Source organism: Ursus americanus, chromosome 14 (assembly GCF_024610735.1).
Source record: "Ursus americanus isolate L20-20 chromosome 14, mUrsAme1.1.p, whole genome shotgun sequence".
NCBI classification, from domain to species: Eukaryota; Metazoa; Chordata; class Mammalia; order Carnivora; family Ursidae; genus Ursus; species Ursus americanus.
Genome location: NC_142140.1, coordinates 8,162,959 through 8,188,258, shown reverse-complemented (window position 1 = coordinate 8,188,258; position 25,300 = coordinate 8,162,959). Strand labels below are relative to the sequence as shown.

The window sequence follows — 25,300 nt, the reverse complement described above, 5'->3', positions numbered from 1 at the left end:
CGGGGCGGGAACAGCCAGCTGCCTGCCGGGAGCCAAAACGAAAGCACTCGGGCTGGACTGGGACAGGATTCAGGACTCCCAGGAGAGGGAGTGCTCCAGCCAGCACTGGGACGCCAGGCTGAAGAGGGATTCCGGCCCCTCGTGCCCACAGGCTTGGGGCTGAGTGGGAGCAGAGGTACAGTGTCTGCCCCCCCTTTGGGGGGGGCAGGACAGGGCCTTGGGCCTTGGTGCCTCCTGGTACCTGGAAGATGCCTGTGCCTTGGTTCCTGTTGTCCTTGGCACTGGGCCGAAGCCCCATGGTCCTCTCTTTGGAGAAGCTTATGGGGCCTCAGGACACTGCTCGCTGCTCTCCGGTAAGTCTGGGGTCCTGGGAGAGTTGGGGAAAGCTCAGGGTTCAGTCTGCCGCCTATCAGAGGCCCTAGCCTGGCTCCTGTCACTGTCACTACCACCAGAACTGCCCTGGCTGGTCTGTCTGGTGCTGATGGGATAAGAGAAGAATGGGGAGGGGGCAAGAGCTGGGTTTGTCTTCTCCTGGCAGGGGCTTGAATGGGGAGCCCCAGAAGGGTAGGCAGGGATAGCAGGCAGGGAAAAATGGCTAGATTTGGTGGCATAAACTCTGACTTGTCTTTACCTTCTTCCCAGGGCCTTTCCTGCCACCTCTGGGGTGAGTAGCCCTACTCTGAGAAAGAAAAGAACTGCCCAGGTTGGTGGAAGGGAGGGGAGATGTTCCAGTTGTATGCCCTTACCACCCACCCTCCACCCAGGAAGAGCCCAAAGCTCCTTGGCCCTCTGGGGTTGTCAGGTGCAACTAACCTCTGGATTATGAACAGCTTTAGCTCCCACCCCACCCTTCATGCGCAGATGGCGACGTGCTCTGCCTGCCTGGGAGCATCGTGTCTGCCCCAGGCCCTGTGCTGGTGCCCACACGCCTGCAGACAGAGCTGGTGCTGAGGTGCCACCAGGAGACCGACTGTGACCTCTGTGTGCGTGTGGCCATCCACTTGGCTGTGCACGGTGAGCATGTCATCCCCTGTGTGTGCACACGTCAGCACGTCTGGGATGGGCACAAGGACCGGGGCGTCTGTCGGGCAGTCCTGTGCATCCTCAGTGTTCTCCTGGGGAACACCGGCCAAAGGACCCCCAGGTCAGCCTGGTCTCCCTGTCTCCCACCCCCCAGGCCCCTGGCCTGGCCCCTGCTTCTCAGGAATCTCCTTCCTTTCAGGAAGGAAGCCAAGCGCAAAGCCAGCGCAGAGCTGAGGCCTGACCTGGGCCTTATTCTCGGGTCCTTCTAGGGCACTGGAAAGAGCCTAAAGATGAGGCCAAGTTTGGAAGAGCAGCTGATTCAGAGCTTGAGGAGCCTGTGAACGGTGAGGAGAACCCAGCTGGCCCAACTGCCCCTAGCCAGGGCCTTGCCTGAGGCCCCGGAGCCTGACCAGTGCCCCGTCCTGTTGCTCACAGCCTTTCTCCAGGCCCAAGTGGTGCTCTCCTTCCAGGCCTACCCCACTGCCCGCTGCGTTCTGCTGGAGGTGCAAGTGCCCGCTGCCCTCGTGCAGCCTGGTCAGTCTGTGGTATGCGAAATCATAATCGTAGCAATAGCCAACTTCTGAACGTGATGTCTCTGAAGTGCTCCTGTGTGTGTGTTATGTCTGTGTGCTGACGCCAGCAGGGCTGTGGGCAAGCCCTTTCAGCCCTTTATGCCTCTGTTTTCCTGTCTGTAAAATGGGAATAAGAATAGTCCTGCCTCTTATGGCTGTTGTGAGAAAAAGATGAGTTGATATGTATAAAACACCTCGGGTAATGCCCAGCACTAAAGGGTCTCAGATTTAATTCTCCCTTTCTTTTGTGACTCTCAGAAGCACACATGAACTAGGCATTATTACTCTCATTTTCCAGAGAAAGAAACTGAGGTTGGGGAGGGGAAGTCTGTGGGCTGGATCCACTTCTCTGGACTTTCTGCTACATCATGTCTGCCCTGTGTGTAGACCGTGGTGCGGGGTGTTGGGGCTTCTCCCTACTTCAGGAGGCCATGTGTGTTTGGAAGATGAAGCTCCACTTGGGCCAGATCCCTCAAACCCTTTGACTTCCGCTCCTGCCCCCAGCTCCCAGCCAGTATCCTCTTGCCTGGAAAATTGTAGAATGGGAGAAAATCTGCTGGCCTACCTCAGTGGACAGTTGTGAGGACCACTGAGGCATTGGGTGTGGGAAGGGGTGTCCCACATTTGTGTCGGGGTATCTGGTCACCTTAGCTTTGGCCGCGTGATGTGGGACAGCAAGGGTGGGGGCAGGGACTCAATAGCTAGGGCCCTTATCCCTGCCCTGCTGACAACCCCTACTGAGGCTGTGTGCTTTAGACAGGGGGGCCTTTAAAGGAAACATTAATGGGAGAATTTCAGGCCATACAGTATAGAGTCACTGGTTGGGGGAGGGCGTGAGTGGAGTGGTCCATGGAGAAGCTCAGAGCCCTTGGCCTGTATTCTGAGCCCTATACCACCAGCCTTCCGCCACCCCTCTCCTCACAGGGCTCGGTAGTATTTGACTGCTTCGAGGCTGCTCTGGGGGCTGAGGTGCGACTCTGGTCCTACACTCAGCCCAGGTACCAGAAGGAACTCAACCTCACACAGCAGTTGCCTGGTAAGTGGCCCCAGAGCCTCAGGGGCCCCAAGTCCTGCCCCCCCCCCAGTCTCTTTCCCCTCTGGCCACTGCCATTCTGCTTTCACCCCCTTCCTAGTCCCATCCACTCACAGGCAGGGGTCTGAGCTCCCATCCTCCCCAGGTCTGTCCCTCTTGTCTCCTCTCCCCAGGCAATATTGCTTCCCAGTGCCTGAGGAAGGTGCTTTGGGCACTGGATTGATGGGGTGGTGTTTAAGGAACGAGGAGCCCTTCCCAGTGCTCCCCATGGGTTGGATTGCCCCACTTCTTTCTTTGGTCCCCAGCCCCACTGGAGGCTTTTCTGTGATCTCTCCCCAGACTGCAAGGGGCTTGAAGTCCGGGACAGCATCCAGAGCTGCTGGGGTAGGGGCAATGGACAGCGGGGCTGGAAGGAGGGAGGGGCAGGGTCTGGAGCGTGAGGGAAGCTTGGAGGTGACTTCAGGTGTGGGCTTGCCATAATCAGATGCTCACTGAGCATCACGCAGGAACTGCCGTGGCTCCTACCCTGTGCCAGGCGTTGGGGTATGAAGGTGAATCTCGCACTCTTTATAACAAATTTATTTATTAGTACCGGGGACATCTAGAGGCCCAAAGCATTGTCAAGATTATGGTGCACCCCACTACCACCATATAGCAAAATAAAAATATTAAACCATAAAATAAGGGCTAGGAAAGTCAAGGTTCTGATGATTTTTCCCAGGCACTATTTGAATTTTATTTTCGCTTTGTTCATTTTTCATATTATATTTTCTTTTTTACTGTGGTATAACACACATACAGAAAAGTGTGTAAAGTGCACTAATTTTAAAGTCCGGCTCAGTTAATTTTTACATACGTATACACTTGCATAACTACCACCCAGATCAAGATATAAGTGGTGACGTTTTTGAACTCTTAAATTTTTTTTCTTTTCTTTTTTTTAAGAGATTTTATTTATTTGTCCCGCTGAGCAGGGAGCCTGATGTGGGACTCGATCCCATGACCCTGGGATCATGACCTGAGCTGAAGGCAGACACCCAACCAACTGAGCCACCCAGGCGCCCTGAACTCTTAATTTTTTTCAATTTTATTTCCTTTTTGGTTCCTTAAGGTTGGCCTGCCTCTTTGGTAATTCATTAGAGACTACCCAGCACCAGAGCTTTAAAGACACAGATACACGTCATGCATTTCGTGTCTTTATTCACTCAGTAGACACTGACCCACTTATTCAATAGATATTTACTGAGTAATTACTCTGCCCAAGAAATAGCCCTAGGCACTGGAGATAAGTCAAAAAACGAAACTGACAAAAATCCTTGCCTTACATAGCTGACATTGTAGATGGGAGTCAGGGTCAGAATAGGGGAGATGGAGGACACAATAAACACATGGAGATGTGAACTATGCAATAAGACGTGATTAGTGCTATGGAGAAAATTTGGGGAGGGAGGATAAGGGAGTTGGGAGTTGCAGCAGTCAGGGGTGGCTTCACTGTGGTGAGCAAATACCTGAAGGAGGTACGGGAGGAGCCATATGGGTATCTGAGGGAAAAGCATCCCATATGCAGAGGGAACAGCCCGTGCAAAGGGCCTGAAGCAGGAGTGTATCTGGTGTGTTTAAGTATTAGCGAAGAGGGCAGCATGTCTGCAGCAGATTAAGGACAAGAGTGCTAGGAAATGAGGTTAGAGTATGTAGGGTCTTGCAAGCCATTCTAAGGACTCTGGCTTTTACTCTGGGGGTAATCTGGGGGGTCATCTGAGCAGAGAAGGAGGATTTATCTTACAGTGATTACAGGATCCTTCTGGCTGCAGAGGGAGAAGAGTTGTGTCAAGATACTGGACTGGCGGCTAGGGACAAAGTCTGATCAGAGATGAGGACATAGACTCTGCCCTCCAGGAGCCTTCCAATCTCAGGGATGTGAAGGAAACTCTAAAGGGTCAGCCAGAGGGGTATGGCCAGGGGTAAGGGTATGCAGAAGAGGTGAAGGAAGTCTCTCTCTCTCTCTGCCTGCCCCACAGCCCTGCCCTGGCTCAGTGTGTCTGCCGATGGCGATGATGTGCACCTCGTGCTGGACGTCTCTGAGGAGCAGCACTTTGGCCTCTCCCTGTACTGGAACCAGATCCAGGGCCCTACAAAACCCTGGTGGCACAAAAACCTGGTGAGGCCTCCCAAGGCCATTCCCACTCTAGGCTGATGTCCATGCTAAGGATGTGAGCGCATTATCAAAGCGGACCCTTGAGGAGGATACAGCGACCCACTCCCCAAGCAAGGAACATCAGGGGAACTGCTGCCTGCCTGGTTTCCTTAACTTTGGCTTTCAGCCTTCCTCCTCCTCGTCTTTTCCAACTTTTTGCCTTCTGCTTGTCCCACAGACCGGGCCACGGAACATTACCTTGAACCACACAGACCTGTTTCCCTGCCTTTGTATTCAGGTAAGAGAAGAGTCTGGCTAGGTGCCAGGGGTAGAGGATTGGGGAATTGATGAGGGGGGTGGCCCTTCCCTTCCTTGTCTTGCCATCCTCCATATTCCTCTTTGAGGTGGGAACTGTTGCTCCCTAAGGTGACTAGCCCATTCATGACCTTTGCTGTCCTGACTTCTGCCTGTTGCAGGCTCTGAATGTTCTTCCTAATCCTCTATCCACAGGACTCCTACTCATTCTTCATGGCCCCATTCAAATGTCACCTCCTCCTTGAAGCCTTCCCCTACTCCTCCAATTGCCTCTTTATACTCCTCTGGAAAGTGAGGTTTGAATCCTGACTCTTGCTGTTTGCTAGCTGTGTGACCTTGTGCAAGTCACTTCACCTCTCTGAGCCTGTTTCTTATCTGTGAAATGGGAATAACAATACCAGCCTCATAGGACTGTTACAAAAGGAAGTATCCAAGCTTCTGTATGTCGGCTCTTTCCTATTTTTTTTAAGATTTTATTTTTAAGTAATCTCTATACCCAACGTGGGGCTCGAACTTAACAACCTTGATGTCAAGAGTCGCATGTTCTACCAACTGAGCCAGCCAGGTGCCCCTCTTTTCTCTTCTGAGTGCACATTTAAATGGTGACAGGTCCCATCTATTTTATCTCTGATACTAATGCCTGTTATTTCCACTACCTGAAATGCCCTCACTTCTTTTCTATACAACCACATCCTTCCAGCTCAAATGTTACCTCTTTCCCGAAGCTTTTCCTCAACTGTCTGGCCTCTTCTGTCTTCCAGTCTTTTTGCACTTCTGTTTTTTCTTGTTCATTTATCACTTCCTTTCTTATTTGGGCACCTGTCTCATTTCTTCTTGCACACAACAGATGCTCAATAAATGAGTGATCAATTTATTAATTTATACACATGTTTTATCCTTACTAAAACTATGACTTTGTAATTTCCTTGAAGATAAGGAAATAATACCGAATTCAAACTTAGTAACTCGCCTGGAGCCTTGCACAATGCCTGGCATGTAGTGGGTGCTAATTAAGTTTGTTAAAGGAATGAATGAATGAATGAATGAATGAAACTCTCCTAACTAGCACTGTGGGAGAACACATAACAGATGTTCATGAAATGTTTGCTGTGATATAAACATCCTTACTGCCAAGCACAGTGCCTGCTACATAGTAGGTGGACTTAATTAAAATTTTGCTGAATAAATTAATGTATTATCTCTACTGCTTACCACAGGGCTAAGCACGGAATAGATGTGCTTTAGAAATTTATTGAAAGAAATGGAGTGCCTGGCTGGTTCAGTTTATAGAGCATGTGACTTGATCTCAGGGTCACGAGTTCAGGCCCCACACAGCGGGTAGAGTTTACTTAAAAAAATATATATATATATATATATATATATATACACACACACACATATATATATTAATGTATATTAAAATATATAATATATACACAGTAACACTTAGCACAATACCTGGCATATAGTAGGCTCACACTAAGTGACTGTGGATTTAATTATCAATGTCCCTAGTGCCTACCATGGTGCTAAGACACATAGTAGGTACTCATTAAAAGTCTGTTGAATGAAGGTGTTGTCAGATATTGGTATAGGGTTTGCCGGAAGAATAAATGTGTGCAACTCTAGGGCTTTACAAAGGGCAAAAAGACTGGGCAAGTGTTGATGAAATAGTTAAATGAATGTATCCCCGGTGCCTAGCAGTGGGCCCGGCACACGCTCTTGGAGGGTCAGCTGGACTGAATGGACTAATAGAACCCTGTTTCTTTTCCAGGTGTGGCCTCTAGAGCCCGACTCTGTCAGGACGAGCATCTGCCCCTTTAGGGAGGGTGAGAAGACCAGGGCTGGGGCCAGGGTGGGAATGGTGCAAGTAGACGCATGCTGGGCGCCCAGTGACCCAGCCCTCTCCTTGCAGACCCCCGGGCACATCGGAACCTCTGGCGTGCAGCCCGGCTGCGGCTACTGCCCCCACGGGGCTGGCAGCTAAATGCACCCTGCTCGCTGCTTGCTGAGGCCACTCTGTGTTGGCAGGCACCAGGTGGGGGCCCCTGCCAGTCGCTGGTCCCGCCGCTGTCCTGGGCAAATGTCACTGTAAATGTAAGTGAAATGGTGGGAGGCTCCTGGAATCAGGAAAGGAAGGGGAGCTCAGGAGGACACATTTCCTGACCTCGCCCATTACCCTTTTTCCACAGAAAACCCTTGAGTTGCCATTGCTGAATGCCCACCCCAACCTCTGTGTCCAGGTAAGAAGGGGTACAAGAGCTCTGGGCTAGGGGCGGGACCCCAAGTGGACCCCCCAGATAATTGTCTTCTGGACCCGATTTATCTGGGTCACTGGAGCAAAGTTGTTATGGGCTACCTCTGGGAGTTGGACTATTTATTGTGGGACTCTGAGCAAGTCACTTCACTACGCTGAACATCAGTCTCCTCATCTGTTTAATGGGGTGATAGTAACTAATTCACAGTAGTGAATGAAACCAGTAAATGTTCCCACCCTATAGAGCTTATGTGCTAATGGAGACACGGGCGCCTGGGTGGCTCAGTCAGTTGAGCGTCTGCCTTCGGCTCAGGTCATGATCCCAGGGTTCTGGAATCGAGTCCCACATTGGGCTCCTTGCTCAGCGGGGAGCCTGCTTCTCCCTCTGCCTGCCCCTCCCCCTGCTTGTGCTCTCTCTCTGACAAATAAATAAAATCTTAAAAAAAAAATAATGGAGGAAGACTCAGACTGAGTGAATAAGACAGTATACAAGTGAAGTGGTCAGATGAGGCCTTTTGGTGAGGGTGGTTAGACGAGAAGGGAATGTATAAAGTGCTTTGTCAGACATGAAAAGAGCTAATTTAGGGCCATAAGTCTCTTTAGCACAGATGCCCTCACAAGGCTGAGGCTGAGAAAAATAAATTATCTCTTAATCACCCAGCCTCAAAGCCTGATCTGCCTAACATTAGGGCCAGGATGCAGAACCCCTTTCCCAACCAGACAGGCCTCCCCTTACTGTCCTTCTCTTCTGTTCTTTGTGGCCTTGCTCTTGCTTTTCCCTGCGCGGCTAACCTTGGCCCCTTCTAAGCAGGTGAGCAGCTGGGAGAAGCTGCAGCTACAGCAGTGCTTGTGGGCTGGTGAGTGAAGCCTGGGGAAGGCTGGGGCGGGGCTATTGCAATAGAGGTGAACCCTGGAAGTCCCACCTCATGGGGGTGAAGGTCAGGCACAGGAAGGGGTGGGAGCAAGTAGCAGCCTCCAGCATGGCTGGGTCTCACTCAGAGTGGGCTCTCACCCCTTCCAGACTCCCTTGGGGCCCTCAAGGATGATATGCTGCTGGTGGAGACACGAGGCCCCCAGGACAACAGATCACTCTGTGCCTTGGAACCCAGTGGCTGCACCCCACTACTCAGCAGGGCCTCCACGGTGAGGATGAGAGGACCCTCCTCCATGTACCTTTCCAGTTCCGTCTCAAGCCTGGCCTCAAATTTTCACTGCATTCAATTTCCCCTCCTCTGTGCCAGACCTCGTGCTGGTCTCTGGGAATGTGGGGGTGACTCAGACCTAGGCCCTGTTCTTAGTGACCTCTTACAAGTCTCCAGCCCCCCTACCCTCCACTATTCTGCTCAGCTGCAGCTAAGTGTGGCGGCCCTAGGTAACAGCCTCCCTTTGGCTTGGCAGAGGGCAGCTCGCCTTGGAGAGGAGTTACTACAAGACCTGCAGTCAGGCCAGTGTCTGCAGGTGAGTAGGTGGCGGGAGGGCCCTGCCCCAATGCCCAAGGCCACTAGGCCTAAAACTCTGTGTTTAACTTCTTCCATCTCTTCCTGTGCCTAGCAGAGGGTACCAGGGAAACTCACTCTTCCTAGGCAGGGGCCTCCTCACTGTCCCTCTAGTGCCCACTCACCGTCTATTTCTGCTTATTTTGCGTCCACCCCTGGGGAAGCCAAGAATTGAAGAAGCATAGTTCCTGTTCCCAAGTTGCTCACTGCTGGCTAGAAAACAGAAAACAGATAACCAGATTCATGTGTGCTAAGCATTTGGCTCCAGGGAGAGCTTCAAGGAAGTGTGGTTTCACGTGGGCCAGGTCTGGCATGGAGCAGGCACAGCGTGATCAAAGGCAGAGCAGTCTGCGGGGACCTAAAGTGTGTGTGTGTGTGTGCATGTGTGTGTGTGAGCGTGTGAAGTATGCATAGTTGAGGCTGGGAATTTGGAGATCAGGCTGGCCAGAACTTGGTGGGTGTTCTGGGGCTGTGGCCTTGGTTTTGCCTCTGTCTTACAGCTGTGGGAAGATGACCTGAGAGCACTATGGGCCTGCCCCATGGACAAGTGTGAGTATTGTAAGAAAGGCCCTTCCCCTCTGTACCAAGGGCTGGAATCTAGACATTCCTAGGGGGCACATGCAATGGCCTTGTCCTTCCCTGGCTTGGATTGATCAGAGGGACATTTCTTCCTTCATTTAAAAACCAAAAAGAGAGCTTACAGGGATTCAGGCATCACCAAAGACACAATCCCTGCCCTCACCGCAGCCACAGAAGGCTAGAAAGACATTAGCTAAACAATCACTTACATCTAATAAATGCGAGCTATTGAAGCATTCACTATAAAGTGTCCACATCCATAAATGCATATATTGGGGACCTGACTTAGGTGGGGTGAGGCCAGGAAAAGGTTCCGGCTGTTCTGAAGGCTGAGCTAGGTGAAGGAGGGAGAGATGCTTTTTTGAGGAACTCCAAGATGGCCAGTGTGGCTGGAGGGTCCTGGAAGGCAGATCTCTATCACAAGGATGCAAGGGCCGTCTAGGACCTTGGGAGCTGATATAAGAAATTGGATTTTTTTTTTTTTAAAGAGAAAGAGAGGGGAGGGGCAGAGAGAAAATCTTAAGCAAACTCCACACCCATGATCTCACAACCCTGAGATCATGACCTGAGCCAAAATCAAGAGTTGGACCCTTAACTGACTGAGCCCCCTAGGAAATTGGATTTTATGTTAAAAGCAGTAGGAGCTTCCTGAAAGGCTATAATCAAATTTGTATGTTAAAAAGATCTCTGGGGCTGCCATGTAGTGAAGGACTTGGAGGCAAAAAAGAGGTTAGGGACACCATTTAGAAGGCTGTTAGAGTCATCAAGAGAGTGAGGTCAAGGGCCCAGCAACCCTAGGCTTAGGAGACAATAATAGCTGACATTCGAGCACTTACTATGCCCAGCGTAAGTGCTTTGTGTGTATTAATATATGTAATCCTCACAACAACCCTATGCAGTAGGTATTATTGTGCACCCAGTTTTACAGAGGTGAAAACTGAGGCAGAAGGTGAACTGACTTACCCAAGGTCACCCAAGTAGATAGATCTATGCCCATATATTGACTCTGGCACTATATGCCGTGGATTTGGGGCAAATCTTTCCATTTCTCTGAGCCGGTTCAGTCACCACATGGCAGCCCCAGAGATCTTTTAAATGAGTTTTTCTCCTTCGTGAAGTGGGGTGAACGTGTAAGGTGTCTAACTAGCCTGTCCTCTCCCCTGGGTCTCCTAGACGTTCACCAGCGCTGGGCCCTGGTGTGGCTGGCCTGTCTACTCTTGGCATCTGTGCTTTTCCTTCTCTTCCTTTTCAAAAAGGACCATGTGAAAGGTGAGCATTTCCCGACCCCCCACGCCCCAGGGGCAGGGCTGGGAGTTCCCCTGGAGAAGGTGGCGGCTGAGCTCATGGGCTGCCCCGGCCCCTCTCCCCTAACAGGGTGGCTGAGGCTCTTGAAGGAGGACCTCCGCGCGGGGGGTGAGTGTGAGCAAGTGACGGGCGGGGGGCCGCCCCCAGCGGGCGGGCCTCGGCCCTTCTCACCTCTTCCTTCCCCCTCTATTCTCTCTGGCAGCAGCCGCCAGGGCCCGCGCGGCTCTGCTCCTCTACTCAGCGGAGGACTCTGGCTTCGAGCGCTTGGTGGGCGCCTTGGCGTCAGCGCTGTGCCAGCTGCCGCTGCGGGTGGCCGTGGACCTTTGGAGCCGTCGTGAACTGAGTGCGCAGGGACCCCTGGCCTGGTTCCACGCGCAGCGGCGCCAGACCCTCCAGGAGGGCGGTGTGGTGGTTCTGCTCTTCTCGCCGGGGGCCGTGGCGCTGTGCCATGAGTGGCTGCAGGACGGGGCGTCAGCGTCCGCCCCGCACGGTCCGCACGACGCCTTTGCCGCCTCGCTCAGCTGCGTGCTGCCCGACTTCCTGCAGGGCCGGGCGCCCGGCCGCTACGTGGGGGCCTACTTCGACGGACTGCTCCACTCGGAGGCCGTGCCCGCCCTTTTCCGCAGCGTACCGGTCTTCTCCCTGCCCTCCCAGTTGCCCGACTTCCTGGGGACCCTGCAGGGGCCTGGCGCCCCCCGTCCCGGGCGGCTCGGGCAGAGGGCGAAGCAAGTGTCCCGGGCCCTGCAGCCCGCCCTGGACCAGGTGCTTAAGGCTCCCGGGAATCCTGGGGGTCCCGGGGACGGCACGCGGGATGGCACGTGAGGCAGGGGAAACGACTCGAATAAAGGCAGACGCTATTTTTCTACCCGTGTCCCCCGCACGTGTCCGTGACCGCGTCGCTAGCCTAGCAGGACGCCCGCGGCCCTTTAACACCCGGACAGGTGCAGCCAGGCACCGCCTGCGGGTGGCTGACGTAGGGTGACGCAATGGCACATGGAGTGCCGCCATTGGCTGGGGTGGGCCCCGCCCCCCCAGGCTGCGGAGCCGGCGGAGGCTGCACTTCAGGCAGCGGCTGCTGCGGCGTTGGGGACACGGAGCGGTCGGCGCCCGCGGGCTGGGTGGGTCCTCTCTTCCTCCCACGCAGCCTTCGCGGGTCTGGATCCTCCCCTGCCTGCAAGTGGCCGCGCCTTTGCAGCCTGCCGGCTGTGAACCTGACCCCCTTCTCTTCATATCCGGATCCGGGCTCCTCCCTCCAGACCTGGGTTCCGTTCCGGACTCCTCCCCCCGAGACCGCCCATCCGGCCTCTACTCCCCTAATACTTGGACTCTGACCCATTCTCCCTAATTCCGCTGATCCTGGCCCTAATAACCCATACTCAGACCTTAAAACAATGAGCTGACCTCTCCCTTGTTAAGGATTCAGGCCACCTCTCCCACGGTGACGAGGATAATTTATTCCCGTCTTGGAATTGCAGAACAGGCTCCTTCCTCACCACTTCCCCTCCCCCGGCCGACCCCCCCAGTCTAGCCTCTTTACAATAGCACAGATCTGGGCTCCCAGACCCGCAGCATCTCAGGACCAACTCTTTTCTTTCTCACTTGGCTCCTCCAGTTAGTCATTCCCATTTCCTCTATCTACAGGTTCCCAGCTTGGGAAAAGATGGCCTCACTGCCCTGGAGGGGCCTGGTCCCACCTCTTCTCTGGGGCCTGAGTCTCTTCCTTAGCCTCCCAGGCCCCATCTGGCTCCAGCCCTCTCCGCCTCCCCAGGCTTCTCCCCCCACTGAGCTCCATCCATGTCATACCTGCCGGGGACTGGTCGACAGCTTCAACAAGGTGGGTGCGCCAGCAGCCTTGTGGGATGGCAGATGGCCCAACCATGACAGCACAGAGGTTGAGAGGAGTCCTGGGATGCAAGTCTGCATGAGTCAAGTACCAGCTTGGTTGCTTACTAGTTGTATGACCTTGGGCAGGTTGCCTCTCTGTGCCCCAGTCCCCTGGTCAGTGAAATACCGAAGTGCTGGAATGTGCCAGGCACTGTACTTAGCTATTACTAATGTTCTCCATTTCCAGGGCCTGGAGAGAACAATTCGGGACAACTTTGGAGGTGGAAATACTGCCTGGGAGGAAGAGAAATTGTCCAAATACAAAGACAGGTAAGGGGCTGGAGAGGTGGGTTTGTATACCTCACCTCCCAATCTCTGCTCTACTGGTGGGGGCCTAGAGAGTCTTGGGGAGTACTTATTCAACAAATATCACTGAACGTCTGTAGTACAGCAGTAAAGAAGGCAAGCCAAACCCCATCATCAGGGAGCTTACATTCTAGTTGAGGAGACAGACAGTGAATAAGTAAATAAATAATGTCATATCAAGCCAGGAACAGGAAAGCAGGGTGGACTACAAAATGGTGGGAGGCGTGGAGTTCAAGGTGTGACATTTGAACGCAAACTTGAAGTGAAGAAGCAAGCTATGTGACAGTCAGGGAACGGATTTGGACAGAGTGGGACTGAGCTTGGTGTATTTGAGAAGAGGCTGGATGGGAGTGAGCAGACGATAGTGGTAGAACATGAAGCCAGAGTGCTTTGAAGGTCACGGAATGGTGTTTAGATTTCGTTTTGAGTGTAATGGGAAGCCATTGGAAGGCTTGGAGCGAGAAGTGATGTGGTCTTATTTATACCTTTTAAAGATCACTCACCGCAATGTAGCAAAAGGACTGTAGGGGCCAGAGTGGAGGAAGCAGGGAGGCTTCCAAGTATGGGAGGCTAGTCCAAGTATGACAGCAGCATGAGCTAGTGTGGTCTCTAGTGGTGAATATGGTGAGAATAGGTCAAATTCTGGGTATGTTTTGCACATGGACTGATGCGGCTTGATGAAGGAATCATTAGGGGGTGGGAGAGGAAAAACAATAAAAAGTATTAGGTTTTGGGCCTGGGCAACTGGGTGAATAGTGGAGCTGTTTTCTGGTATGGGTAAAGCTGAGGCAGGAGAGGATTTAGGGGAGGGGTGGGATTAGGTGTTCTCCTTGAACATACTGGGCTGAGATGTCCATTAAACAGCTAAGTAGAGTTAGATTTAGGCGTCTGTGGTTCAGGGGAAAAGTGGGAGCTGGAAACCTGAATTTGGGAGTCATCAGCATATAGTCAGTATTATAAAGCCGTGGGATGAAATGAGACCATGAGACGAAAGGCCTGAGTCCTAGGCCCTCCCACTCTTCAAAGTTAAGTAAAGGAGAACAAATCAGGAAGACTTGGAGTTAGACAGACCTGGTTGTCAGTTCTGACTCTGTGTACCCTTGTGAAGGTCATCTAACCTCTCCGAGCCTCAGTTTCCTCATCAGTGAAATGGTGATATTAATACTTGCTTTGCCTATTTCACAGGATTGTGGTAAGGATTAAACTATGATGCCCACTAGAAACGAAAGGTTTTGTTATTATGTAACATTGGTCATTTTCCTTTCCCTTAATGGGCCTCAGTTTCCTCATTTAAGAATGAGGAGATTGGCCAAGATAACCTGAAGGGCACTTCTAGCTGTATAACGGCTCCTGTTTTTTGTTTGTTTGGTTTTTGTTTTTTAAGTCCTCTCCTCCCATATGCCAGGCACGTGTCAGACCCTTTAAAATCATAAAATGTGTGTGTGTGTGTGTGTGTGTGTGTATGTGTGTGTGTATACGTATTTAGAAAAAATTTATCATGGTAAAATATATATAACGTAAAATTTACCACTAGAGACATTTAGTACATTTACAGTGTTTTGCAACCTTTACCACTGTCTCGTTCCAGACCATTTTTATCACCCCACAAAGGAACTCCATACCTATTAAGCAGTCACTCCCCATTCTCCCCTTCCCCCAGCCCCTGGCAGCCATCACTCTGCTGTCTGTGTCTGTGGATTTGCTGATTCCATTGGAATCTGTCTGTGTCTGGCTTCTCTCATTTAGTGTATTGTTTTCGAGGTTCGTCCATAATACAACATGTATCAGTAGTTTGTTCCTTTTTAAAACTTAATAATATTTCATTGTATGGATTTACGACATTTTGCTTATCCATTCTTCAGTTGATGAACATTTGGGTTGTTTCTACCTTTTGGCTGTCGTATATAGTATTGCTACAAACGTTTGTGTACAAGTTTTTGTTTGAACACCTGTGTTCCATTCTTTGGGGTATATAACCAGGAGTGGAATTACTGATTCATATGGTAATTCCGTGTTTAACCCATTGAGGAACTGCCAAACCGTTTTCCACAGTGGCTGCACCATTTTTCTTTCCCATCTTCAACATAGGAGGGTTCTAATTTCTCCACATCCTTGCCAACACTTGTTATGTGATGTATTTTTAATCACATATATCCCGCAAGGGTATTATATTCCATTGTGCAAATGCAGGAACTGAGGTATCCTACAACAAATCTGCAGGGCAGATACTGTCTCCATTTTACAGATGACAAAACAGAGGTTCAGGGGAGGTTAAGTGACTCGCCCGAGTCACTCAACTAGATTCGAACCCACGTACTAGGAGTCAGAAAGCTCCCCAAATCAGTACCCCTTCCATTATGCCCTATGGCCTTTCCTTTGATGTCATGGCATGAGAGGGGTGGGAGAGGAGACCTTAAAGGAGGGTGGTGGATGGGGTAGAATATAGTCCTACCACCCCCGCCCCGTCTGGTTAGTGAGACCCGCCTGGTAGAGGTGCTGGAGAGCGTGTGCAGCAAGTCGGACTTTGAGTGCCACCGCCTGCTGGAGCTGAGCGAGGAACTGGTGGAGAGCTGGTGGTTTCACAAGTGAGTTGTTGGGCGCCTTCCCAGGGAGGGGACCACAGGCAGGGCCTGGTGGTAAAGGAGGGGGTTGCATGCTTGGGTCTGTGTCCTGGTTTGGCTTCTTCTTCCAAACTTAAATCTGCCAAGGACTTGTGGGGGGACCCACGTTCTCACTCGGAGCTTCAGTTTACTTCTCTGCCAAGTGGGGAGAGGGTGTTGGTCAGGTAGCCTTATGGGTCTTATACCCAAGGTGGGTTGTGTCACAGATTCTTTGGGAGGTTGGGGAGGTGGGCAGCACCTCTGGCACTATCTCAGCCCCCCTTACTGTCACCCCCCCCACCCCTTCAGGCAGCAGGAAGCCCCAGATCTCTTCCAGTGGCTCTGCTCAGATTCACTGAAGCTCTGCTGCCCCGCAGGCACCTTCGGGCCCTCCTGCCTTCGTGAGTTTTTAAGCTCCTCTCAGGGGATGAGAGGGGACTGGCAAGGCCAGAGATCCAGTCCTGGCTCTGTCCTGTAGCTGGCGGCATGAGCTCAGGTTGCTCAGATAATTTCTCTGGACCTTAGTTATCTGCCTCACAGGGCTGTTGAGATGAGCAAATCAGTGGGAAGTGGCTGTGAGAAAAACACAACAGGGCTAGGCAGTCAGTTGGGACTGTGGTTTTTATCATGCATGTGAGAAATGCCCCCAGCCTCACCCCCATTTCCCATGCCTGGATCAGATCAGGCCCATCCCCTGGACTAAGGTGACCTTCCTAGGGACAGGCAGGTGCTGCCCTGTCATTGTCACCTTTTTCTACACATAGTCCTGAAGGAGGAGCTGAATCAACTACCAGCCCCTTTTAGGAAAATCTCTCTGGAAACTTCAGATATAGACTTAGTGACACAAAGAATAAAAAATAAACAAATTGAAACAAACAAAAAAGGGAGTTAGTGACAAAGATGATTAATTCAGTGTTTATAAAAGGAAAGATTTGTAAATAATCTGTTCCACAGGAGGTATTGGTTAAATACATGTCACACAAGCTGTTAATGTTGCCATTAAAATTAAGTTTCGTCTCCAAAAGTGTTTAATAATATGGGGGAATATTCTCTGTATTCACGATTGTATTTGTGATGTTACCTGGTTTGGTGTCTGCCCACAGCCTGTCCTGGGGGCACAGAGAAGCCTTGCGGTGGCTACGGGCAGTGTGAAGGGGAAGGGACTCGAGGGGGCAGCGGGCACTGTGACTGCCAAGCCGGCTACGGGGGCGAGGCCTGTGGCCAGTGTGGCCTCGGCTACTTTGAGGCAGAGCGCAACGCCAGCCATCTGGTATGTTCGGGTAGGTAGCCAAGAGGCGTGGGGCTGGGCAGGAGCAGATGGGGTGCCTGCCTGCCCATCCTCATACTTTCCCCGTTCCACCCAGCTTGTTTTGGCCCCTGTGCCCGCTGCTCGGGACCTGAGGAATCGAACTGTTTACAGTGCAAGAAGGGCTGGGCCCTGCATCACCTCAAGTGTGTAGGTGAGTGAGGCCCTGCCGTAGGTGTGGGGAGGTGGTCCCCATCAACACACACACATCTCTGGCCTAGACCAACACAGTCTCCATCTTCATGGAGAGCTCAACCTGGTTGGAAAGGCAGAAGGGTAACCAGGCAGTTAGAGTACAGACTGATCGTTATGCAGTTAGAGATGTTCCTGAGCCAGCTCTGTGGTGGCGGGGAATCAGGAAAGGCTTCTTGGAGGAGGTATCACTTAGGCCGAGTCTTGAAAATTGAGGAAGGATAGCCAGGGAAATGAAAATACTTACCTTGGAGTCAGGAAGCCTGGATTCAAGACTTGGTTTGGTCTCTGTCCTGCGATTTATATACACGAGGGTAAAGGCTAAGCTGCCAGAACAAAAAGATCACCAAAGACTGTGGCTTAAAGAATATAGAGCTTTATTTTTATCTCCTATCACAGTCTCAAAACAAGTGGTCCGGGCTGGCAAGGAACTTCTGCTTGTCACAGTCATTCAGGGACCCAGTACTTCCCGTCACCATGTGGCCGTCCCCTTGGGATGTTTCTGTTGTTTGAGGTTGGGGTACAGGTACCTCCACGTTCCAAGACCTGACACTCAGGAAGTTAGAAAGGGAAGAAAGTGCACGGAGGAGTCCAATTCCGTTGTTTTAAGGCCAAGCTAAAAGTGAGCATATCACTTCTGTTTACATCCTGTTGGCCAGAACTCAGTTCCAGGCCACACTTAGCTGCAAGGCAGATTGGAAAGCGTAGTCTCTAGCCGGGCAGCCCGAAGTCCAGCTGCACCTCTTCCTCCGTGTGGGCGCACAGCCTGTGGTCTCTGGCCCACGTCGGAGTGTGGGCAGGTCCGTTCCCCAACAACCCTGCCTCGGCTTCCCGGCTAGTGCGATAGGAATCGAAATTCCCGCCCTGCCGGCCTCTCTGCAGACATCGACGAGTGTGGCACAGAGCGAGCCAGCTGTGGAGCCGACCAGTTCTGTGTGAACACAGAGGGCTCCTATGAGTGCCGAGGTAAGTGCCAGTCCTGTAGGGGAGGGGGTGGGGAGGGTAGGAAGTGCTGCTCCATGCCTTTCGCCCCAAATTTCTGCCTTCTCGGGCACCAGAAACCCCCCCCCCCCCGCCGCCTCTTCCGGAGCCGGGCTTCCCCCTCCATAATCTGCCCTGGGGCTAAGGGCAGCTCTCACCCTTGTCTCTCCTCTCCCTTCTCCAGACTGTGCCAAGGCCTGCCTGGGCTGCATGGGGGCAGGGCCAGGCCGCTGTAAGAAGTGTAGCCCTGGCTACCAGCAGGTGGGCTCCAAGTGTCTCGGTGAGTGTCCTGCCAGCGGGGCACAGACAGCGTGCAGTGCCTTGCCCACCACGAATTGAAAACAGCTGGGAGGATATGGACAGGGCAGGGGAAGGAAGGGGGGCGTGGAACGTTGTCTGGGCAAGGGCAGAGGGGAGTGTCTGGATGTGACCGAGATGGGAATCAGGGCCGCTATATGTGGGACCCTGGCAGTGGCAGCCTGACCCCGCCTTACCCTCTCTCAAGATGTAGACGAATGTGAGACAGAGGTTTGTCCAGGAGAGAACCAGCAGTGCGAGAACACCGAGGGCAGCTATCGCTGTGTCTGTGCCGAGGGCTACAAACAGATTGAGGGCATCTGTGTGAAGGAGCAGATCCCAGGTGAGCGCCCTAGTGGCCCCCAGAAGCCTGAGGAGGGGAGGTGCTCATCCAGGAGGAGGGCAGGCAAACCCCTACTCCAGGCAACCACAGGCCCAGCCTCATCCCCACGGCCACCCCGCCCCCACCCCCGTGAGGCTGCACTGAGACCCAAACGCTTCATCTTATCTCCAGGCTGACTTTTAGCCACCTCACACCTCCCAAGGTAGAAAGAAAATCATTCTTGGTGTCAAATCACCCTACCTCCATTCTTATCTATGCAGTGGGACCAGTCTTTGCCCTGGGCTGCTGAGAGCGGTTGCAGGCCGTAGGTGTGATGAGATGAAGGATAATCACAGTGATGACAATAGGGACCGCCTGCACGGCTCTCCCTGTGTGTCAGATGCTGTTCCAAGCATGTTGCATGGATTAACTTCTTTCACTTCTAAAACAAATCCAGTGCTGTTGGTATTATTCTCATCCCCATTTTACATAGTGGAAACTAGGATGCAGAGAGATGAAATAACTTGCCCAGGGCCACGTGACAAGCAGGTCACAGAGCTGGGAGTCAAAGCCAGGCAATCTGGCTCTGGAGCTGGGTTAGTACACATGCTTTGTCCGACTTGCCCACCCCACGGCCTTGGGCACACCTCTTCACCTCTCTGAGCCTCCATTTCCCACTTAGTGAGATAGGGACAATGACTGCCCCTGTCGGAGTTGTTCTCGGCAGTATATGACATCGTGGGCCAGGCACACAGGTATGTGGTAGCAGCGATGAGGTATGTGGGAAGCTCCAGGCATAGGGGATGAGTAACAGGTGCTTCTCTCGTTCTTCAGAGTCAGCAGGCTTCTTCTCAGAGATGACAGAGGACGAGCTGGTGGTGCTGCAGCAGATGTTCTTTGGGGTCATCATCTGTGCGCTGGCCACACTGGCCGCCAAGGGTGACTTGGTCTTCACCGCCATCTTCATCGGGGCTGTGGCGGCCATGACCGGCTACTGGTTGTCAGAGCGCAGTGACCGTGTGCTGGAGGGCTTCATCAAGGGCAGATAATCTCTGCCACACCTGCAGGATCTCCTCCCATCCAGGCTGTCCCCAGAGGTCAGACCTCTCTCCTGCCTGGACACTTGAGGCAGCTTGCTTTATTTTTGAGTGGGGTAAGCACGCCCTACCCACCAGGCCTGGGCAGGTGAGGCCCTTGGGGTGAGAAAGAAACTCTAAATAGGGATGCCATGAGATCTTGGCCCTGGGGGAACTGGGCAGGCTTCACGTGTGTGAATTTTTCCTTGTGGTGGCTGCTAATGGGCTTTGGCCCCTGCCCAGGACGAGGGGGGTTCCTTCCAGGGGTGGGCCCATCACAGCCCCCTCTTGCCAGCTGCATGCTGCCAGCTCCTGTTCCGTACTCTCGCCCCTGCCCCTCAGCCACTGATTATTTATTCATCTCAGGAAATAAAGGCCTTGGAAAAGAGAGAAGCTTCAGTCTTACTACCTGCCTCCTACTCCCCATGGGTTGGCCTGAGCTACTGAGAGCTCCACCCTTGGGGACATTTTCTAAAACCCTGGGAAATCGAGGGTTACCCTGACGGAGGAGCAGTAGAGGGAGGACAGAGAGGCTTGGTCCTAAAGCGGTGTTAGGAGAAGAGGGATGGAGGAACCAGGCTTTGGGGTGGAACTTCCTGGGTCCAGTGCCAGCTACCATTTGTCAAAGGGCCCTGGACAAATGACTTTTTCTCTGAACTTCCTCTCTATAAAATGGGCATGATAATGCTTTCCATCAGGCTTAATATGAGATGATAGACGTGAAGAGCTGGACAGTGCACGACAGACAGATGTGCTATAAAATATTGGTAGCCATTAGTCCTAAAGCCTCCTAGGGTCAAGTGCCCTTTTCTTTTTAAGTCCTCCCTCCCCACCATACACAGGACTTGGAATTGCTGGGGGGCAGGGACTGCTAACTCTTCTCTGATCAGGATCCTGGCATGGCCAGAGGGAGGCATGAGCCAACTCCTAAGGGTTTATTTCTTTGGCACATAGAGGACAGTCAGTCTGGACAAGCAAGCCTCATCTCTCCACACTGGGGAGTCTGGAGGGGTGTCTGGGGGTACATGGACCCCATATCCCACACCCAAATCCATGCATGTCCACCCTGTATTCCGCGTAAGTCACAGCCTCTGTGCAAAATACCCGCTGGGGGGAAAAATAGGTATTTTTAAAAAACAAAAAAACGGGGTAGGTTCATGCCCGGCTGTTTCCAGGGGTGGCCAGTTTTTCAAATGTTCAGCTGTCCCAATGGGCTAGGCCATATGGCCATCGAGGGTGGGGCCCTGGTCCTGCATTCCTGAACCCCTCAGAGCTCAATGGTGTCACTGGAGGCGCTGCGGGAGTCCCCAGGCTTGCAGCGAGGCTGGGTCTCACTCTGAGGTTCCCCGGGCCGGGCGGGGGGCGGGGCAGGGGCAGGGGCTGGGGCACGCAGTAGCTGCACCGTGCTGGGCAGCTCATCCAGGGGCAGACTGTCCACCGATGACAGCCCGTGACGCCACGGGTTCCAGCTGATCTTGAGCGAGCCCCGGGAAAAGCTGTCCATGGAGCTGCGAGAAGCCGCCCCCTCAGGGTCATCCGCAACGTGTGGTGGGACCGGGCCGCGCAAGCGCACGTCGCTGAGAGACCGGCAGCGGCCTCGCAGGAGCGAAGAGCCGGCGCCTTCCAGCTCGGCGTCGGGGTGGCTGCCCCGCCGCGGCCGCAGTGCGCTCCCAGGCGGCGGGGAGGCCAGGCCGCGCAGGCCACAGCGCCGGAAAACGCTGTCTCGCACCAAGTGCTCTCGGAAGAGCGCGGCGTCGATGCTGCGGCTCAGGTTGATGGGTGATGGCGGCCGCAGGTCCAGCTCGCTCATCGACGGCGCCGGCCCCACGCTGCTGCGAGACACTCCCGGGCCACCCTGGGGGCCGCGGCCCAAAGACGCAGCCGAGCCCCAGGCGCCTGAACTGGATGTAGCAGGCGGCCCCCCCTCCGCCGGGTTGCGGATGAGGCTCTTGCTGATGTCCAAGCCGCCTGCGCCGACGCCACTGGGCCCCGCATAGCAGTTGTTGGGTCGCTCAGGCACCTCGCTCTTGCCCGAGGGCGTGGGGCACGCCAGGCGTAGCAACTTAGCCCAGCAAGCATGCTCCGTGGGCGGCCGGGGCCGCACAGCTGCCACAGCGGCCAGCGCTAGGGCGAGGGCCCATGTCAGCTCCAGCAGGCGCAGCCAGAAGTGGACACCCCACCAGGCCCACGAAAAGCGACCCACCCGGCCTGGGCCCGGGTATAGCCAGAGCGCGGCCGCCAGCTGCAAGCCACTGGCCAGCAGCCCCAGCGCGCCCGCCACGGCCAGCAGCCGCGGGCCCGGGCTGGCGTCCCAGCCCCGAGGCCCGTCCAGCAGGCGGCGACGGCAAAGGCAGAGCGTGCCCAGAGACACGGCCGCGCCCCAGGCGCACGACAAGCCCTGAGCCAGGAGGTTGAGCACAGGCCTCACCGACAGCAGGTCAGTAGTCAGCAACCCCACGCCGTGCACCAACGCCAACGCTCCCAGCAGGAGTGGGTTCTGCAGCTGCTGGGGCAGCCCTGCGCCCAGCCCGAGCAGGGTGAGGGCCGCCAGAGCAGTGAGCAGCAAGGGGAAGGGCAGGTTGTAGAGTACCAGGCCGGCGCGTAAGCCCAGCCGTGCCTGGGAGCCATACGGGTCCGCGAGCATGTAGGCAGATCGAAGCCCAGATGCTACGAGTACCAGCACCGCCGCCACCAGAGCCAGCCGGGGCCCGGAAGGCGCGGCTGCCAGGCAGGCCAGTGCCAACAATGCGGGCAACAGGAAGAGCACCCCCACCCCATAGACGTGCAGCTCCCAGGAAAAGCTCAGCACCCTCCGCAGGGGACCCCAGCGCAGAGGGGGTGCGGTGGCATTGGCCGGGGGGCTGGTGGCTGGGGCTGATGCCACGGAGCTGGCTGAGGGCTCCGGAGGGGGTGGCTGGCCCAGGGCGCGCTGCGTGGTGACCCGAATGAGGCCCCGGCGTGACGTCGAGGGGGCCTGGACTGGGGGTGCTGGGGGATGGCTTTGGGGGCGCCCCGGCCACTCCTCGGCTTCATCTGCAATAATAACAATATCAAAATAGCCCTTTGAAACGTGCTTTTGATTTTCCACATTCTCTAGTGTGGTGGGAAGTTATTTAACTTTTCTAAGCACATCTATAAAATGGGGATGGTAATAGCACCTACCTCATTGGGTTTCAGGAGGATTAAGTGTTTAGCATAGTGCCCAACACCCAATAATGTTAAACGATGTGACCTATTGCTTTTACTAATAATATGCCAGCAGTTCTCAGCATTGGCTGCCCATTAGAATCACCTGGAGACCAAGTGAATCCGAATTCCTTGCAATGGGGCCTGGGTATTGGAATTTTAAAAAATCTCTTCCACTGATTTATGGGCATTGGAGAAACTGCACTAAATACATCCAAGTCACATTTAAGAATATTCCAGCCCCAAAAGGGCAAATGACTTGTCCCAGAGTACCCAGTGAGCATTAGTTTATTATCCTGAGTTTTTTGAAGGAGGTCCTGGTTAGTTCCTTTAAGCAGGTGTTTGTCCCCATTCACTTCCCCCATATACCTCACACAGGTTTTTAGTTATTTGACAGAGTACCCACTCTCCCCCAAACCCCTAGCCATGCCCTCACCTGGCTGCAGGGCCCCCACAGGGCTCTCTGTTCGATTTGTAGCTGAGCCAGGGTCCAAGGGGCCAGGGATGAGGGACTTGGGGGTACCTGGGGTCTCCAATGCTCCTCTCACCCGCTGGGGGGAGATGGGATCTGCTCCATTCATTGCTGCTATCTCTGAAATAACAAAAGCAGTCATTATTTTGCCTGACCTTCCAGCAGTACCAAAGTCTAATCGCCCAAAAGGGAGGCACAATCACCCTCATTTGCCAGAATGAGGAAAATGGTACCCAGAGGGACCAGAGGTCACACAGAAACTGGGGCACCCAGCTACCCTGGAACACCGCCCCCTCCCAGCACTGCTCAGCACCCTCACTTTGATACCCACCTGGCTTAGGCTGCCCATCAGGAGTCTCTGTGGCTGGGGGACCTGAGGGCTGGGGTCTTGGTGAGCCCCTAACATCAGGAAGCTCAGATGCCTGTTTGGGCGAGGGACTTGGAAGACTGACTTCCCAGCTCTCTTCACCTTCAGTCTTCTTGGGGAGCTCAACTGGCAGCTCCTCAGCAGGAGGAAGGCTTTTGGCCAATACCAGGTCTGGTTGGGACCCGGGCTCCTGAGAGGATGCTACTTCGGCGGGGGATACCAAGCCAACATGAGGGACTGCTAGATCCTGTTGGGTGAAGAGGGGGCCTCGAGCTGCCTCCTGGAAGTCCTCACCCCCACCCTGTTCTTCCAGCACTGGCCTCCTGGTAGTGCCCAAGTGGGGAGCAAGAGTGTGGGGAGGGCCCTGATGCTCTAAGGGGGATATCTCTGAGGCTCTGATCTTGGCTTTGTCCACCAGACCCTCATCTCTAGGTGGCCATTGTTCCACTTGGCCTCCAGGCTCCCCTGGCCCTGGGGAGGGAGGAACTGTGGCTATCCTAAGTTGGAGTCTGGGAGTTATGGGGATGAAAGTGAGATGGGGGAGGCCTCCTGGATGGGGGGCTGGTGCTTCTTGCTCTATAGGCTCCTGTGAGTCAGGAGGTCCTGTCCAGCCATGAGAACTTGACCCTTGAGCAATCTGGAGGTCATCAGTTACTGGGAGTCCTTCTCTTTGGCCCCTATGGGATGCTTTAGGTCCATGCAGGGCTGGGCCAAGGGGAGAGTCTGCGGGCTCCCTGGGTACTTCCTTAGCAGGGGTCTGGGGAACATTGGAGTTCCAAGGGCTCTCATCCCTGAACTTTTCCCACAGGAAGTCGAGGGCCTGAGGCTCTGTGCCCATCGGGCCCCGGGGGTGGTTTCCTGGGATCAGATGTGGTTCCGGGTCCTCAAGTGGCTTGGGAAGGCCCCGGCCCAGGGCAGGGCCAGCCCCTAGGGACAGCAGCAGCAACAGCAGCAGGGGGCCACATACACGGCCCCATGGGCTGGGAGCCATGGTCCACTCTGATGCCTGGGCCTAGAACACTCAACTTCCAGTCCTCACTGGATGAGCCTAAAAAAAGGAGAAGGGGGATGACATGTGAGCATTGGGAGTGCCCATAGCTGCCCCAAGAGGGATGTTGGGAAAGAAAGAGGAGAGACACAAGAAGCTCCCCTCCCCCCAGCCCCTTTCTGTTCAACCTCTTTATGCTACCCAGAGTGACCTTTAAAAACTGGTCATGACCTTTAAATCGCTGGTCATGCCACTTGCCCTACTTCCAAACCTTCGGTGGCTCCCCATCACCCTCAGGAAAGAATATCAGTTCCTCTCCTAGCCTTCCAAGGCACACCAGGCTGCCCACCTACCCTTCGATACCCACTGGGCTCTTCAATGCCCCAATCTCTTGCTCCTGCTGTTCCATCAGCCTGGAATGCCCTCTCTCTTCTCCTTCACTTGCTGAAATCCTATTTTTTAAAACAGATTTTATTTTATTACTTATTTGACAGAGAGAGAGAGCACAAGCAGAGGAGGAGCAGAGGGAGAGGGAGAAGCAGACTCCCCGCTGAGCAGGGACACCCCGATGTGGGGCTTGATCCCAGGACCCTACGACGCATAACCTAC

At 53.8% G+C, this 25,300-nt stretch overlaps 3 protein-coding genes across 14 annotated transcripts; 2 read left to right on the top strand and 1 right to left on the bottom strand.

The window, feature by feature from the left end:
- Positions 1-41: 41 nt before the first annotated feature.
- IL17RC (interleukin 17 receptor C) lies at positions 42-11,579 on the top strand. 12 transcript variants are annotated; one of them, XM_045808211.2, is made up of 20 exons: positions 42-353; positions 643-664; positions 862-1,014; positions 1,293-1,367; positions 1,459-1,568; positions 2,520-2,631; positions 2,968-3,012; positions 4,647-4,786; positions 5,001-5,060; positions 5,273-5,368; positions 6,852-6,906; positions 6,993-7,174; positions 7,270-7,320; positions 8,143-8,191; positions 8,356-8,477; positions 8,733-8,792; positions 9,331-9,379; positions 10,583-10,678; positions 10,784-10,822; positions 10,920-11,579. In XM_045808211.2, exons 1-20 carry the CDS (start codon positions 249-251, stop codon positions 11,534-11,536), a joined length of 2,238 nt encoding a protein of 745 aa, XP_045664167.2. In that variant the 5' UTR covers positions 42-248; the 3' UTR covers positions 11,537-11,579. The 12 variants fall into 12 exon arrangements, with proteins under 12 accessions (XP_045664167.2, XP_045664168.2, XP_087722926.1 ...); XM_045808212.2 differs by having other exon boundaries at positions 10,917-11,579; XM_045808210.2 differs by having other exon boundaries at positions 43-353; positions 8,146-8,191; positions 10,917-11,579.
- Positions 11,580-11,706: 127 nt separating this feature from the next.
- On the top strand, positions 11,707-20,071 carry CRELD1 (CRELD disulfide isomerase 1). Its single transcript, XM_045808247.2, has 11 exons — positions 11,707-11,832; positions 12,356-12,548; positions 12,786-12,868; positions 15,379-15,489; positions 15,814-15,905; positions 16,608-16,784; positions 16,869-16,964; positions 17,885-17,968; positions 18,168-18,263; positions 18,489-18,623; positions 19,437-20,071. Exons 1-11 carry the CDS (start codon positions 11,708-11,710, stop codon positions 19,649-19,651), a joined length of 1,407 nt encoding a protein of 468 aa, XP_045664203.2. The 5' UTR covers position 11,707; the 3' UTR covers positions 19,652-20,071.
- Positions 20,072-20,598: 527 nt separating this feature from the next.
- On the bottom strand, positions 20,599-24,730 carry PRRT3 (proline rich transmembrane protein 3). Its single transcript, XM_045808207.2, has 3 exons — positions 23,668-24,730; positions 23,301-23,456; positions 20,599-22,711 (listed from the first exon to the last, which is right to left on the bottom strand). Exons 1-3 carry the CDS (start codon positions 24,692-24,694, stop codon positions 20,946-20,948), a joined length of 2,949 nt encoding a protein of 982 aa, XP_045664163.2. The 5' UTR covers positions 24,695-24,730; the 3' UTR covers positions 20,599-20,945.
- Positions 24,731-25,300: the final 570 nt, after the last annotated feature.

What these genes read in the sequence shown, in the direction of transcription:
- IL17RC (XM_045808212.2), top strand. Translation starts at nt 249, where the DNA reads ATGCCTGTGCCTTGGTTCCTGTTGTCCTTGGCACTGGGCCGAAGCCCC. An exon ending in CATCCACTTGGCTGTGCACG is followed by an intron (nt 1,015 to 1,292) that starts GTGAGCATGTCA and finishes GGGTCCTTCTAG; the next exon opens with GGCACTGGAAAGAGCCTAAA. An exon ending in TCTTTATACTCCTCTGGAAA is followed by an intron (nt 5,369 to 6,851) that starts GTGAGGTTTGAA and finishes TTTCTTTTCCAG; the next exon opens with GTGTGGCCTCTAGAGCCCGA.
- CRELD1 (XM_045808247.2), top strand. Translation starts at nt 11,708, where the DNA reads ATGGAGTGCCGCCATTGGCTGGGGTGGGCCCCGCCCCCCCAGGCTGCG. An exon ending in TGGTCGACAGCTTCAACAAG is followed by an intron (nt 12,549 to 12,785) that starts GTGGGTGCGCCA and finishes CTCCATTTCCAG; the next exon opens with GGCCTGGAGAGAACAATTCG. An exon ending in TTGTCCAAATACAAAGACAG is followed by an intron (nt 12,869 to 15,378) that starts GTAAGGGGCTGG and finishes CCGTCTGGTTAG; the next exon opens with TGAGACCCGCCTGGTAGAGG.
- PRRT3 (XM_045808207.2), bottom strand. Translation starts at nt 24,694, where the DNA reads ATGGCTCCCAGCCCATGGGGCCGTGTATGTGGCCCCCTGCTGCTGTTG. An exon ending in TGATGGGCAGCCTAAGCCAG is followed by an intron (nt 23,457 to 23,667) that starts GTGGGTATCAAA and finishes TTGTTATTTCAG; the next exon opens with AGATAGCAGCAATGAATGGA. An exon ending in TGTGGGGGCCCTGCAGCCAG is followed by an intron (nt 22,712 to 23,300) that starts GTGAGGGCATGG and finishes TTATTATTGCAG; the next exon opens with ATGAAGCCGAGGAGTGGCCG.